Source organism: Talpa occidentalis, unplaced genomic scaffold (assembly GCF_014898055.3).
Source record: "Talpa occidentalis isolate TD23 unplaced genomic scaffold, MPIMG_talOcc4v2.1 talOcc4.8, whole genome shotgun sequence".
In the NCBI taxonomy this organism is placed as follows: Eukaryota; Metazoa; Chordata; class Mammalia; order Eulipotyphla; family Talpidae; genus Talpa; species Talpa occidentalis.
Window position 1 is genome coordinate 60,181,796 of NW_023605194.1, and position 14,265 is coordinate 60,196,060.

Consider the following 14,265-nt stretch of genomic DNA (forward strand, 5'->3'; position numbering starts at 1 on the left):
AAAAAAACATACTCAGAGCCAAGGTGAATATGATCACACAAAATCCTGCCATCAAAATAATAAATGTAGGGGGCCTCCTGGTGACCTAGGGGTTAAGTCTCAGCGCTATCACTGTGAAGGCCTACCGCTAAGGCCTGAATTTTATCCCAGGCCAGGGAGCTAGCCCACATATAGCACAGCAGACCTCTCCTGTCTCGCCCACCCTTCCCTTAGCAGTGTATTTCAGTCAATCAGCCTGTTCTGCTCCCCATTCTGTCTCTGGTGAAACTTGTCATCCCCACACCTCTGGCCTACATCCCAGTTCTTCTACACAAAAATAAAATATATTAAAAATAAATAATTTAAAAAATAATAAAGATTTTGTGTCCATCATGTTAACTTTGTTGCAAAATGTGAACATCAGAGACTGCAGAGACTCTCAGAAGCTAATCAGCATTTTACTTTTCTTTTAGAGTAGAAACACAGGTTCAGAGAATATTTTTTGATTTCTAATTTTGTGTGATCATCTTGATATTCCCATTGAGTTCACTAAAAATTTACATTAGAAAAAACTTCACAAAATATGTTATTCTTAAATAATTTGTTTTTGAATATTTAAAATATTGGGATATTAAATTCCTAAAGGGCAGTTTGCCATATAGAACTGGAGGGAGCTAGAAAAGCAAAAATATGATTTATAGGGTTCCAGTACTGTACCACAAAGTGGGATATATAAAAGGGGTTTGAAGGTGAGAGATGAAAGTTTAATGACTGGCAGTCATATAATTCCATACCTCAAAATTGCAAAAGTCTGGAATGAATGAAATTATTTTAATAGCAAGTCAATTACTTACAGGAAAGGCTCAAAGTTTCAAAACCCAGATTGGGTATCCCTATTTTTTTGTTGTTTGTTTTGGTTGATATTTGGGTGCTAACTTTCCTCCTGACAGCAAGACATAATTTACTTACTATTCCCATAAGGGAATCAGAGGAATGTGTCAATTCTGCTTCTGAAAACAAAAATTATTAACATTTCACTTTTAACATACAATTGAAGAGAATCAACTACTCTTCCAGTTCTTTTTCTTCATCTTTTTTACTTCCTGTTCCACCAAAACAAAACAGACCAAAAGGATTCATGTTTTTTTGAGAAAGAGTATAAAATTTTCTAAATAATAAAAAGTGCCACTGGTAGAGAGAAATAAGATTTTAAGAATTAGGCCTGCTGCCTGGTGGTGCAGGGGTTAAAATCAGTGCTATCAAGCTATCACCAGCCACTGCAGCATGAGTTCAATCCCAGGCCAGGGAGCTAATCCACATGGCGCAGCAGACCTGTCCTCTCTCGCCGGCTGCTCCCCTCAGCAGTGTGTTTCAGTAGATCTGCCTGTTCTGCTCTCCATTTGGTCTTTGGTGAATCCTCTCACTGTACCACCCCTCCCCCCATACCTCTGGCCTGCACCCCAGTTCTTATATGTATAAATAAAAATAAATCTTTGAAAAAAGAAAAAAAAAATTTTAAATATTTTAAATGCATCATTTAATAACATAAATTAATTCATCCTCCAAAAGACAACTAATAAATTGAATTGAATTAGGATAACCTTCCTAGGAAATAGGTCTTCAATAGTCAGCCTTCCAATGTGATACAGGAATATAACTCCTAATATTCTAACATTTGTTTTTTAATGGGAGAACCATATCATACAATTTTAAAGAGCTATAATTTATTTTTAATTGTATTATTTTTATTGAGATAATATTGGTTTACAACACTGTGTATGATTTAAAGATATAGGTTCATACCTCTTCAGATGTGTATTACCACACCACACCCACCACCAAAGCACTTATTACCCCCCACTATGGTCAGTCAGGGCCCCTCCTGCTTTTGCTTCCTATTAAATTCTACAGTCCAATTTCTAGAGGTTAGTTTTATCTGTTCCTTTGTTTTGTTTCTTCATATTCCACATGAGTGAAATTTTACAGTATGTATCTTTCTCCTACGTGTTGATTTCTTTTAGCATATCTCCCTACATATATTCCTTATATGCTGTCTGTCAAAAATTCCATAAACAGACTAAAGGTAAATTGCATGTAAGGAGTCTCATATCTTTGAGGATTCCTCTACATATACTATTAGATTTGTTTTTTCAAATCTATCGAAAAACATATCTAAGAGGCATCTTTTCAAACTGTTTTTAAAATCCTATAGATCTTCCTTGAACCCCATGTACAGTTGGTATATACACAGAAAGTAAATGAAATAATGGCCAGTCAAGATTTCTATTCAATCTCAAAAATCAATAATTGGGAAAATAATTCATGAAATGCAATGGATACAGTCCAGAAATTTTTTTTTTTAATGTAATAGCATTAACAATAAGAAATGTCCAAAGGATTTGACCCTAGAACCAATGCTCTGGGGAGGGGTCTGGTGACTGGCATGCTTATGAGGTTAAAAGATGCCATCAATCATGGGTATCACCCAAGAGTAGAAATTAATACAGTCAATTGAAAAAGGAATAGGAGAACACATTAAAATAGTTTAGTTAAGGAATGTACACAATGTCTCCACTCTTGGCAAGAAAAAAACAAAAGACCAAGAGAACCATAAAAATGATCACAGAATTGGAACATAAAGGAATTGAAATTATTACTCAGAATTAAAAAAAAAAGATGGAATGAGGGTTAATTAGTTAATATTTTTCCAGTTTATGAATGTGCTCATTTATGGGAAACAACAAATCATCTGGTCTCCATGTTTGGTAAAGCTGAACAAGAAACTAGGTATAACATATATAACATGAAGAATGAAGAGATTGATAAATCTGAGAAGAAAAGTCACCAAGACTTTTGAATAGTATATATGCCATGCAATTTACCAAATCAAGGACCTTTAGTCTACTGTTTCTGAAATAAATTAAACCGGTGTGATTTTCAGTAAGTCACATAATATCTTGACTCAGTTTACTCATGTGTGTAATGAGCCATATTGCCTTTATTAAAAAAAAAAAAACAGAAAAATAATATTGTGACTACAAACATGGCCTCAGAAGTCAAATCATGTCCTTGTCACTTAGTTGTTATATGACTTTGGGTAAACTCTGTGCTTTGGTTTCCTCATCTGTAAAAGGGAAGTGATAGCAGTATCATCCTCATAGATTTGTTGAGATTAAATGAGTTAGCACATGTAAACTTTCAACATAGTACCTGATAATTAGGGCTGCCTGCTGTTTTAGTTTTGTGCTGCTGCTAATAATATGCAAAAGTAACACAAGTTAACCCTGATTGATAAAGAAGAAAGGGTGTTTATTAAAAGGGTACTGGCTCACAAAAACTTTGGATTTGGATAATCAGATTTAAGTTTTTAGGGAATGAATCCCAATACACAGCACACATCAGAAATGATTAGAACGTGTATCCACCATCATAATCTGCTAATTTCACATTGCAATTTCTATACCAGAACTCAGTTTCTTGTTATAATCACACTGTCCCAGCTACAAGGGAGACTAGAAAAGCAAATACCTGGCATTTTTAATACCCATAGTTTTGTCCAATTCTCCAGATATATGAAAGTTCAGATGCATGATTGTCAAAATGAACTCAGTCCATATTTATTCATGCTAAAATATATTGCTTAGAATGATTTATTGAAGCTTGTATAATATTACCTGAAGTCAGGCAGACAGTATACACAATCCCTTAAAGACTCTACAGTTCCATCATAAAAGGCTTACTGTATCTGTCACAGAAGGAACTTCCAAATACCCTAACATATAAACTGAGTTACCAGATAGTTTTAGCATCCAATATTTAAATAAACACATTGGATTTACAGTTAGAACTAGGTATGCAATTCTTAATTTAAAGAATTGAAGGTTTTTGACCTATTTATGTGTGAACAGAGAGAGTAATGATTTCTAAGTTTTTGATTGTAAAACTAATAGACCCCAGATTTTAGTGAACATTCTCTCATGGAAAACAAAAGTCTGGACTATAAATACACTTACGCTGCTTGGGGGAATGCATCTCATGAGAAGGACATCAGCTTGGAGGAGTTACAACTGGGTTTTATCTATTTTAAACTCCTCAACTATAAAAATAGTGCTGAAGGGCCTCCCAGGTGGCGCAGCGGTTGAGCGCTGGGTTGCGAAGCTGCCCGCGGCCTCTGCAGCACCGGTTCGATCCCCGGCTGCTCCCCGGCCACCTGAGGAGGGTCCCACATGGCGCGCAGACCTCTCCTGCCGCCCGCTGCTCCCCTCAGCAGTGTACTTCGGTCCTTCTGCCTGCTCTGCTCCCTGCTCTGGCTCTGGTGAATTCTCTCACCCTCCCGCACTTCTGACTGTACCCAGTGCATGTATAAACAAACAAGCAAACAAACGAACAAATAAATAAATAAAAACATGCCTCTATTAAAAAATAAATAAATAAATAAAATAAAAAACTAGTAGGAAAAAAAAAAAAAATAGTGCTGAAAATACCAGCAATCCAGTTCCCAACTGTCCTTTCTGAGTAATGGACAGTGATTCTAACCCTGTGACTAATGTCGGTGCCTGTCTTAAATTGGCCTGGACTTTCACCACTAGTGCATTCCAAGCCCAGTGGGTGGTTCACAGAGCAAAGCTCCCCAGTGTGTGTGAACTTCATAGCATCTCTGAACCAATCAGATGGTTCCTAATGCCCAAGAATACTCTTGGGGAATTTTTCAAGTGTTCAGAGAAACCACAGAAAGACAAGAAGTTTTGCTGCCCAATTATTTTAGCTCAGAAGCAGACCAATACTCCTTTGCATATGATATGAACTAAGAAGTCTGATGATATCTTCAGCAAATATAATAAGAAAGCTGAAAGGACTTTAAAAGGTCAATCTGTGGGTTGTTTCCAAACTATCAGACAAATCTTATCAAATCAAAAATCCTGGAACAGCCACTATATTTTTATGGGATGAAAATTTGGCTTCCTCAAACTGAAGAATAAAAATACTACCAAATTTACATGGCATTTCTTCTACTTATTCATTGGGTAGTAAATCTATGTACATTTAAGTTACAGAAATGACCTAGCGGAATCATCATCAACCACAATTGTGAAAGTTAACCCAGGGAGTTGGGTTGTCATTTGGGGATACAAATATGTCTCTCTGTGTATAATAAAAGTATGTTTTCCTCAAAATTTTGTGTAACAAAATGATTGGAAATTGGAAAGGATTTTAAGTGCAACAGAGTTTGCAATTTAATGTCAAGAAAATTATTTTTATTTTTCATAAATAGGCATTTAAATATATAAACCTATTATAGGTGATTATGCTTCCATATTACAAAGCAACAAAATGCAGGGACTAAGCTGATGGTCTCTGAAACCAGAAGGCTTGGATTCAAATCCTGACTTCTCTACTCCCCAATTACGTGACCTCAGAAAGTTACTTACCCTCTCTGGACTTTGATGTCTTTTGTAAAATAGGGATAGCAATTATCCCATGATGTTGTTTGAGAATTAGAACATTGCCCGCCATGTAGTAAAGTGCTATATAGGTATTTGCTAGCAAATAAATAAATAAAGCATTTACTATGTCTCTGAAAATATCATATTAAATATTTTAGGAAATTCTTGGTTACGATATAGCTTTTTGAGTTCTTAAGGACCATTTTCTGTAAGTATATAGCATTCTATTTCTCATATTTCTTAGCAATACCAAAGTTTTGTTACTGGATAATCCTATAAGAGGGCAAGAAAAAAAAGAAAACTTTGAGACAAATATTTAAATACTTAATAAGAAAAAAAAAAACCTGACCTGTTGTTTGGAGCAAAAAGTAATCAGAATACTCCTCTGACTTATCAGCAAGATATAAAACACTAGGAATATAAAATGGTTCTAAGCACAAACATCTTTTAAATCACTGTTAAACAATAGTTTTTGTACTAATACTTACAAAATAATTGGCAAACACTACACTTGACACATATAAAGATTTAACAGTGAAACCAGCAACTGTTTTACTTAGATTATAAGTCACTATTTACAAAACCATATTTTTAAATGGGCATTTAAGAAAAAGTATCCTTGGGAAAATATTTGGAAGGGCAAACTTTTAACAGCAACTACTTATACTGATGGATAGGCTAATATATTGGGGAATTTTTATTTTTACCTATATTTTGCTACTAACATATACCATTTCATAGTATAAAACTTTTTAAAATCATTAGTTGTAGAGAGAGTGATGAATACAGAATTTTAGTTCCTTATATTTTCCTATCCCCCCCAAACATAACAAAATATAAAGAGCTCTCTGGCTTTGTCCAAGTGGAAAGTGAATTTACCTTTCCCCAGCAAATCAACTGTCATAGATCACTAGAAATGGATTAGATCTATATGTCACTTTGGTTCCCTGAAGTTCCTTTCAGTTCTTTAAACTCTAGAAAAATAAAGACACCAGGTTAGATGACACCAATGCCACTCTTCCCAAAACATATTGAATTTTACAAAGGTTTGTTAGAACAAAGGAAAAAAAGCAGGAATTAATTCTAAGAACAGCAGTGTTCCCCACAAACAGAAGTTGCAGAATTCTTACTCTCACACCACATAGCTTTCAACATGAAATCAGAGTCCCGGATTCAAATTATAGTCAGATCCTTTAATTATCAGGCATTGGTGATTTTGAATGACAACACAATATACAATAACCCGCTATCTTTGCCCAGCACTTCCTGAGTTTTTGCAATGCTTATCTCAAGCAAGTCAAGGAACAGAGGAAGCTATTAAAATATACATTAAAATGACTTTTATTTCTATCATGCAATGAATCCACTTGTCAATGATAACTACAGTTCTTATTGTGAAATGACTGAAAAATAATTGAGGAACTCAAACTAAAGATTCTTTTGTTTTCTTCTCTCCCTCATACAACTCACTCTGGATTTGCAGGAAAATGGACAGAGAAAATACGGTGGCCCGCCACCTGGCTGGGATGCTGCGCCGCCAGAAAGGGGCTGTGAAATTTTTATTGGAAAACTTCCCCGAGACCTTTTTGAAGATGAACTTATACCGTTATGTGAAAAAGTAGGTCCAAATGTAGTATATGCTTCTTTATCTTTCAAGAGAAAATTACTACTCCTTCACTTTGCTTTCAATCTCATTCTCTGTTGTCAGAGATGGTTTCTCACCATTACTGGTGCCATTCCTCAATTAGAGACAAAGTTATAACCTTCCAGCTGTCAGTGAATTTTCTCTTATTGTCACTCCTTGACTTAGCTTTTTGTTCTGTTACTAACACTTGGAACTATCACTGCTGATGACTTTTGAATGTCTCCATCCCTGATCACAGCTAGCAGCGCTATCTCAGTGCAAACTCAATGTGTCTGTCAACCCAGCATAACACTGTAACATCTATAATAACCTATTGGCCCCACTTGACATTTTAATATGGTTTTATGAAGAGTAACACTTTCACATTAAAAGAATGTATATTTGTCATGACTCAAATGTGTGCCCATATATTAATCCAAAATGAGATTTTTTCCTACAAGTTTCAATTTCTTATCTGCCCTGAAGCATCAACAAGACTGATATCAAGGCTTCTCAAAATCATTATATAAAGAAGGAATAAATTTCATGAATTTTAACTCCCAATGTTACTTTGTTACTAAACCTGGATTTAAAGGGAGAATACAAAATAAAATTTTATTTTCAATAATTTACCAAGTGTTGTTGGAAAAAACCACATTCCTAGAAATTTTATTAAAAATGAGAGGTTAGCTATTTCCTTCTGTTAATGCCATAATCAGGTGTGTGTCTATAACTCAGCCTTAGATTCATGCTACTCTAATTTTATATTACAAACCTATTTGGTATGTGGACAAATAAATTATGAGGACTCAATCCTGTAAGAGTCTTATATACTGAACCTAAAAAAGGGCATCAAGATAAGTCTGAAACACGGAAATGAAAAATGCTGAAATTCTTTCCAAATGAGCACAGAAAAGAATAGGTATCCATCACTGAGTACCTTGGGGCAGGGTAACCTGGAGGGAGGCTGAGCCAGGGGTCACCGACCACTGAGATAAGAGCATATGCTTAACAATGCCTCCTCTTCCCGCCCCATATATATTTGTGTTACCCTTACAGCAGCCAGCAATACTAAATTGCTGAATCTAGAATTTCAGAGAACATCAGGGTCAGGAGTGGTATATAAGCAAAGCAGAAGGGATCTAGTCAGAAGGATAGAGTCCCCAACTATTAAGGAGGGTCTGGTCCTGGGTCCGCTGTATTAAGACAAGCATCAAACTTCAGCAACAGACTGAGAAAACAAAGGGGCTTCTCTGGTCAGCCCCTGAAACACATCTTCTGTGTTTACCTTGACATTATAATAGGATGAAAAGACAAGTAAGGAGTCAGTTAAAAAGGTTCCAAACGAGTATGCATGGTCTTTAAACTTATCAGTGTAGAATATGATCATGTAAACGTAAAATTGGAGACTTCAGAGATTAGTGCTGAGGGCAAAGATTGATAAATGTGTTTTTAAGTCCCTAAGACATTGTATACTTCCCCAGATAACTGTGTAATATGAGCTCATTTGCTCTGTCAAAAACCTGTTGGGACCTCAGGCTGACATGCCACTAGTATATACACATTTTCTTCACTTGACTTTTGAAATCAGGCAATGGATCTGAACCCAGCAAGAATATATGCAAACCATTCCACCTAGGATGCAAATGCCAAATGCAACAAAGACAGACTTCAGAAAACACTGTGTGTTTGTGTGTACGAGGCATGAATGTGTGAGTATGTGTGCGCATGTATGTGTGTGTGTGCATGTGTATGCCTGCCCTCATGCATTCCTTTGGGAGCGTAAATATATAAATATGAATTTTTTCTTTTTCTATCACTTTTAGATTGGTAAAATTTATGAAATGAGAATGATGATGGATTTTAATGGCAACAATAGAGGATATGCATTTGTAACATTCTCCACTAAACAGGAAGCCAAGAATGCAATCAAGCAACTAAATAATTATGAAATTAGGTAAGAACCACCTCCTTTAGATTATCAGACAATGCACCTGTATCTGTTCTTCTAACAAGTTTATCTAATATAGTGTGTACAAAAATAGTCAAACCAGAAAAGGTTCTTTTCCTTGGTGAAAGCCAATTTAATGAAATATTATTTAATATTAATATATATAGCACCAAACTAAAAAAATACATTAATTGATCCATTGCATAAATATGTGATGGGCACCATTCAAAATACTGGCAGTAACAAGGTATATTTTTCTATTCTCATAGTGAACAAATGGATACATAAGATTATTTAAAACAACATGAAAAAATAAGACCAGGAAATGGTACAAAGCTGGGTGAAGAGGTGGCTACTCTGACATGGTGTATTTAAGAAAACATTCTGGAAAAGTTAAATTTGGCCTGAGACTTGAAAAGAGTCAGGCATGACCATCTAACCTGGAAGAAGATTATTTCAGAGAAAGGAATAACAGCAAGTGTAAAGGTCCCAAAATGAGAACAAAGTTGATGTGGGAGAGGAATAGAAAGTCAACCCGAATGGGTTGGAAAGAGAGGAGAGTTGAAGGCAACTGAGTGGGAGAGTCTTTGACACCATGATTGAGAACTTGGATTTTATTATAATAAAAATGGGAAAATTCTTAGGAGGATTTTTCATTGGATTTGTGTATTTTATAATGTTACCGAGGCTTCTGGATGAGGAATGAAGTAGAGCAGACTAAGGATTGGCAGGGGGAAGGCATTTAGAACGCTGCTGCTGTAGTATTGATCCAGACAAAAGAAGATGGTGTTTGGACCAGGAGGTTAGTGGTGAAGGTGGTGAAAAAGGGTCAGATTTGGGATATATTTTAAAGTTTGAATAAACAAGATTGGCTAAATATTGGATTTTTTTAAGTAAGAGAAAACATGAAAGAGAAGTTTAATATTGGATTTAGAGTATGAGTCAATTTAGCATTCTGGGTGGAAACCGAGGGTATTTATTATACAAGCAGATGGATGTGATATTGTTGGAGAACAGCAGGAAACAGATGCCTCTGTTTGGGGCAATTTACATTTGAGATGCACATTAGACACCGCAGCCAAGATGTTGAAGACATCAGTCAGGGGAGAATATAATATAAATATAAATGTGTTTAGGGCCTCCCTGGTGGCGCAGCAGTTGAGCGCTGGGTTGTGAGGCTGCCCGCAGCCTCTGCAGCGCTGGTTCGATTCCCGGCTGCTCCCCGGCCACTGGGGGAGGGTCCCACATGGCGCGCAGACCTCTCCTGCCGCCCGCTGCTCCCCTCAGCAGTGTACTTCTGTCCTTCTGCCTGCTCTGCTCCCCGCTCTGGCTCTGGTGAATTCTCTCACCCTCCTGCGCTTCTGACTGTACCCAGTGATTGTATAAATAAATAAATAAAAAATATATATAAAAAAAAAAAAATCTCAAAAAAAAAATATAAATGTGTTTAGCAAAATATTAAACAAACATAGATCATATTTAAAGCCATGGTAGTGGGGGAGGGTTCCAGGACAGAACTGCCCTATGCAATCAACAACTGAATTTTGTAAACTGGAACTTCATGAAATTTTCTGAGTTCTAAAACCCTCACATGGAGAAGGAAATGTCATAGATCCTTTCTTAAAGGAAGCCGCAACTGTGTCATCTGGAAGAGAAATCAGCTCTAGAATTAAGAAGCAATAGGTTTTGGGGTCAAACAGGCCTCATTCAAGTGCCATCAAGTAATTTAATCTCTCTGAGCCTCTTTATCCTCAATTTCCTCATCTACGAAGTGGGGATACTTATTTCATAGGTTTTATGTGGTGATATTAGAAAGATTTTAAAATATATAGCCCAGTACTTAGAATGTATCGATAGGTCAACAAATGATAGACTTCTTATATTAGCACATTTTATCAATCATAAAATGCAGGGTTTTTTTTTAAAGATTTATTTATTTATTTATACAAGCACTGGGTACAGTCAGAAGCGCGGGAGGGTGAGAGAATTCACCAGAGCCAGAGCAGGGAGCAGAACAGGCAGAAGGACTGAAGTACAATGCTGAGGGAAGCAGTGGGCGCAGCAGAAGAGGTCTGTGCACCATGTGGGACCCTCGCCAGTGGCTGGGGATCAAACCGGTGCTGCAGAGGCTGCAGGCAGCTTTGTAGCCCAGCACTTAACTGCTGCACCACCAGGAGAGGCCCCAAAATGCAGATTTTTAAGCTTATTTCCTTCTTACAATAGAAATGTACCTTAAGATTAATGGAATGTTTAATTTGATGAATACAGAAAAAGTAGTAGATGGTAGTTACCTACCATCATTAATTTTTCTTTTATATCATATGAACACAAAATATTCAATAAATATACATGATAATTCTGTAAATCAGTCAATTACTGAGGCATTTTTCTTGAACCCCTTAGCCATAAAAAGATCAGTTGGATTTGGCAACAACTAATATTACTGAATGGCTATTCAGTTCCAATGCTGGATTCTGGAACAGAGTCTTGGAGAAAATATAAAGGAGACTCCCCTTCCACACATGCCTCCATGGACCCCAAAAGAGCTCAGTCTGGTATGTGGAGGATTGTTTGGCATGGGAATCAGGAGATCTGAGGTCTAGCACAGGTTTCTTTGGACAAATCCGTTGGCTTCTTTCAGTATGACTTATGTTAGTAGTACTTGATCACACAGAGATGTTCTGAAAGAGCTACACAATGCTATATTTTAACAAAGCTGTTTATATTACAGTTGTATTGTTTCAAGGGGTGGAAGATTCTCCATTTTTTGCATTTCATGGAATCTGAACATTTTAACAGTAAGGATTATTCCCAAAATGGTTGTTGAGATGGATATAGAATTGCCTATGTTGGGAATCAAAAGGGCTTACTATAGTTGTTTACTTAACACATTGTTACCCATGGGGGCCTGTCAACACTCTTTGCAAATGGATAGGGTATAATGAATATAATCCATCTATCACAGATATGTAACAGTATCCTCTGTGAAATTTCGGTGTTTACATCTATCAAATTAAGGTAAAAACATGCCTTCCCCATGAGGTAATATGAAAAATAAATCGAAAAATGCACACAAAACTCAGTGTCTGACATGTTACAGATACCCTTCATGCTTGCTGATGGCTATGGTGGTAATGATGGAAGGAGAAGGGTGGAAAGAGAAGTATGACAAAGCATTTGCGGAGAGAAAGTTGGTGGATGAAATGCAGTCAAATGTTAGGCTGGATGTCATAAGTACAGAGAAGACACAGAATTACTTAAAAATTTGAGGGTAGGATATATGGAATAAGCAAGAGCAGAATAGACATCCCAGACTAACCTCACCTATTTCCACTCTGCCCTGAATCAGTTCTGCCAGAGAGAGAGAGTCTTTCATGTAGAGAAGAGCTTAAACCTTGATTTGTTTTTAGCCACTATTTCTCAAATATGGTTCTTATATGGAAAAGCCCCACAATTGTCATATCATCCTTCTCAGCATCAAATATTCACTGAACAGCATCTAAATGCCTGGTTTCTGGAGACATTCAAGTCATGCTTTCATCTTTTAAGAGATGGCTCTTTGTCTCCAAGCAATTCTGGAAAGGTGCCTGACAAACCACACAGATTTAAAAATAGGAAATGGAGACTCTACGATTCCTCTGATAGTAATTCATATCTGACAGGGACCCTAATTATGAAAAATAATATAATTTCAAATAACTAATGTTTGGGGATGGAAGGGGTTTATTTTAAGTGAAGTTTAAATTAAAAAACCTGAAGGACCACTTTATCAGACCTCCCTTCCCAAATAAAAGCACGTCCCAAGGTCAGTGTTCACCAGGCTGAGATGCACCTGTCTCAGTTCTGATGCATGGACCTTGGTTCTTTAGAAAAGCAAGATCACTAGGATAGTGGCCCTATCCTGGTCAGAATGCTCAACACAACTGGGAGTTACTAGTTTCAACAAATCAGCACAAACACTCCACTCACCTGACTGAGTACTTTTATTCACGATGAATGAGCAGTTGCAGTTAAAAGACCTTCACCCATTTTTAATAACTTTGTGTTATTACAAAAGCCATTACAGCACAAAACAAAAAGCCCTAAACACAAAGTATTAAAAGTTAAAATCATTCTATTGCCTGAAGATAATCATTATGCTGAATTTTCATTCTTTTTCACGTTTTTAATATATTTTTAAACAAAATGATCTCACATACTTATTTTATAGCCTTTTTCTAAAAAAGCTTATTGTAAGCTGTTTTTTAGCCAGTACTTATTCTTCTAGATTACTGTTTCATGACTGCAGAGCATGCTATGGTATGAATGCCTCATGATTTTCAAGCAAACGCAATTATCATACACTCTGGAATATTTAGAAAGATGTCTATCATTTGGCATTTCATGGGCAGGGATAACAAACTCTACAGTATAGAACATGAAAATATTCAGTCCTAAGGTTGATATCCTTTCAGTTGAGATACATTATACTATTCCTGTACAGTGGAATATTTTGCTCATTTCCAATTTGGGGACCATTTTAAATCATAGCAAAGACTATGATTAAAAAATGTTGGTGCTCATCTGTATTTCCTAAAGTGACTTTCCAGAAGGAATATTATTTGATGAAAGGTTATGCATGTTAAACCTTTTGATACATTTTGCAACCAATTTTTAAACAAGTTTCATCAATCTACACTCTGCCTAGGAGGTTTATACCAACATTGCACAGTTGAAGTAACAAAAACTGAACTGAGCATCTGATGGCCAGTTTAATCCCTTACATGCTGTAACAGCATAAGCAAGTCACAAAATTTCTTGGTGTCTTGAGTTGATCTGTAAAACATCAATAACACCTATATGCCCATCTCAAAGGCTCCTTTGTAGGCCAAATGAGAATATATTTGAAAATCTGTCCAGTATAAGGAACTAACTTTAATAGCAATCATATTAGAACAGTTTCTCTGTATAAATTGAAGAGAAAGGGGGCACCAGAAATGAAAAGTTAAATGTCTCCAAGGCTGGGCAGTAAACTGCATTATATGGGCAGGTAAATAGGCTTCAAGAGTGGGGAATGAGGTAAAGACTAACACTAAGGATCACAGATGCTACTCAGCTTCCAATAATGGAATATTTTTTTCTTTTTTAAAAAATGTAACACCAATATTGACATAGCTTTCAACTGCTCAAAAGCAACCACAACTCTCCAAAAATATTTTAGACACCATGAAGACCAGCATCCCACATCTGCAGACCATTTCTGACTCAGAGTCATACATTTTCAAATT

General features: G+C 36.3%; 1 protein-coding gene across 1 annotated transcript in view; it reads left to right on the forward strand.

Annotated features, from left to right (window-relative positions):
- Positions 1 to 14,265, forward strand: part of A1CF (APOBEC1 complementation factor) — a 75,547-nt gene that overhangs the window by 33,491 nt on the left and 27,791 nt on the right. The window contains exons 3-4 of the mRNA XM_037496093.1: positions 6,907 to 7,041; positions 8,874 to 9,004. Of these exons, the coding sequence (XP_037351990.1) occupies positions 6,907 to 7,041; positions 8,874 to 9,004 (266 nt within the window). The remainder of the gene's footprint in view (positions 1 to 6,906; positions 7,042 to 8,873; positions 9,005 to 14,265) is intronic.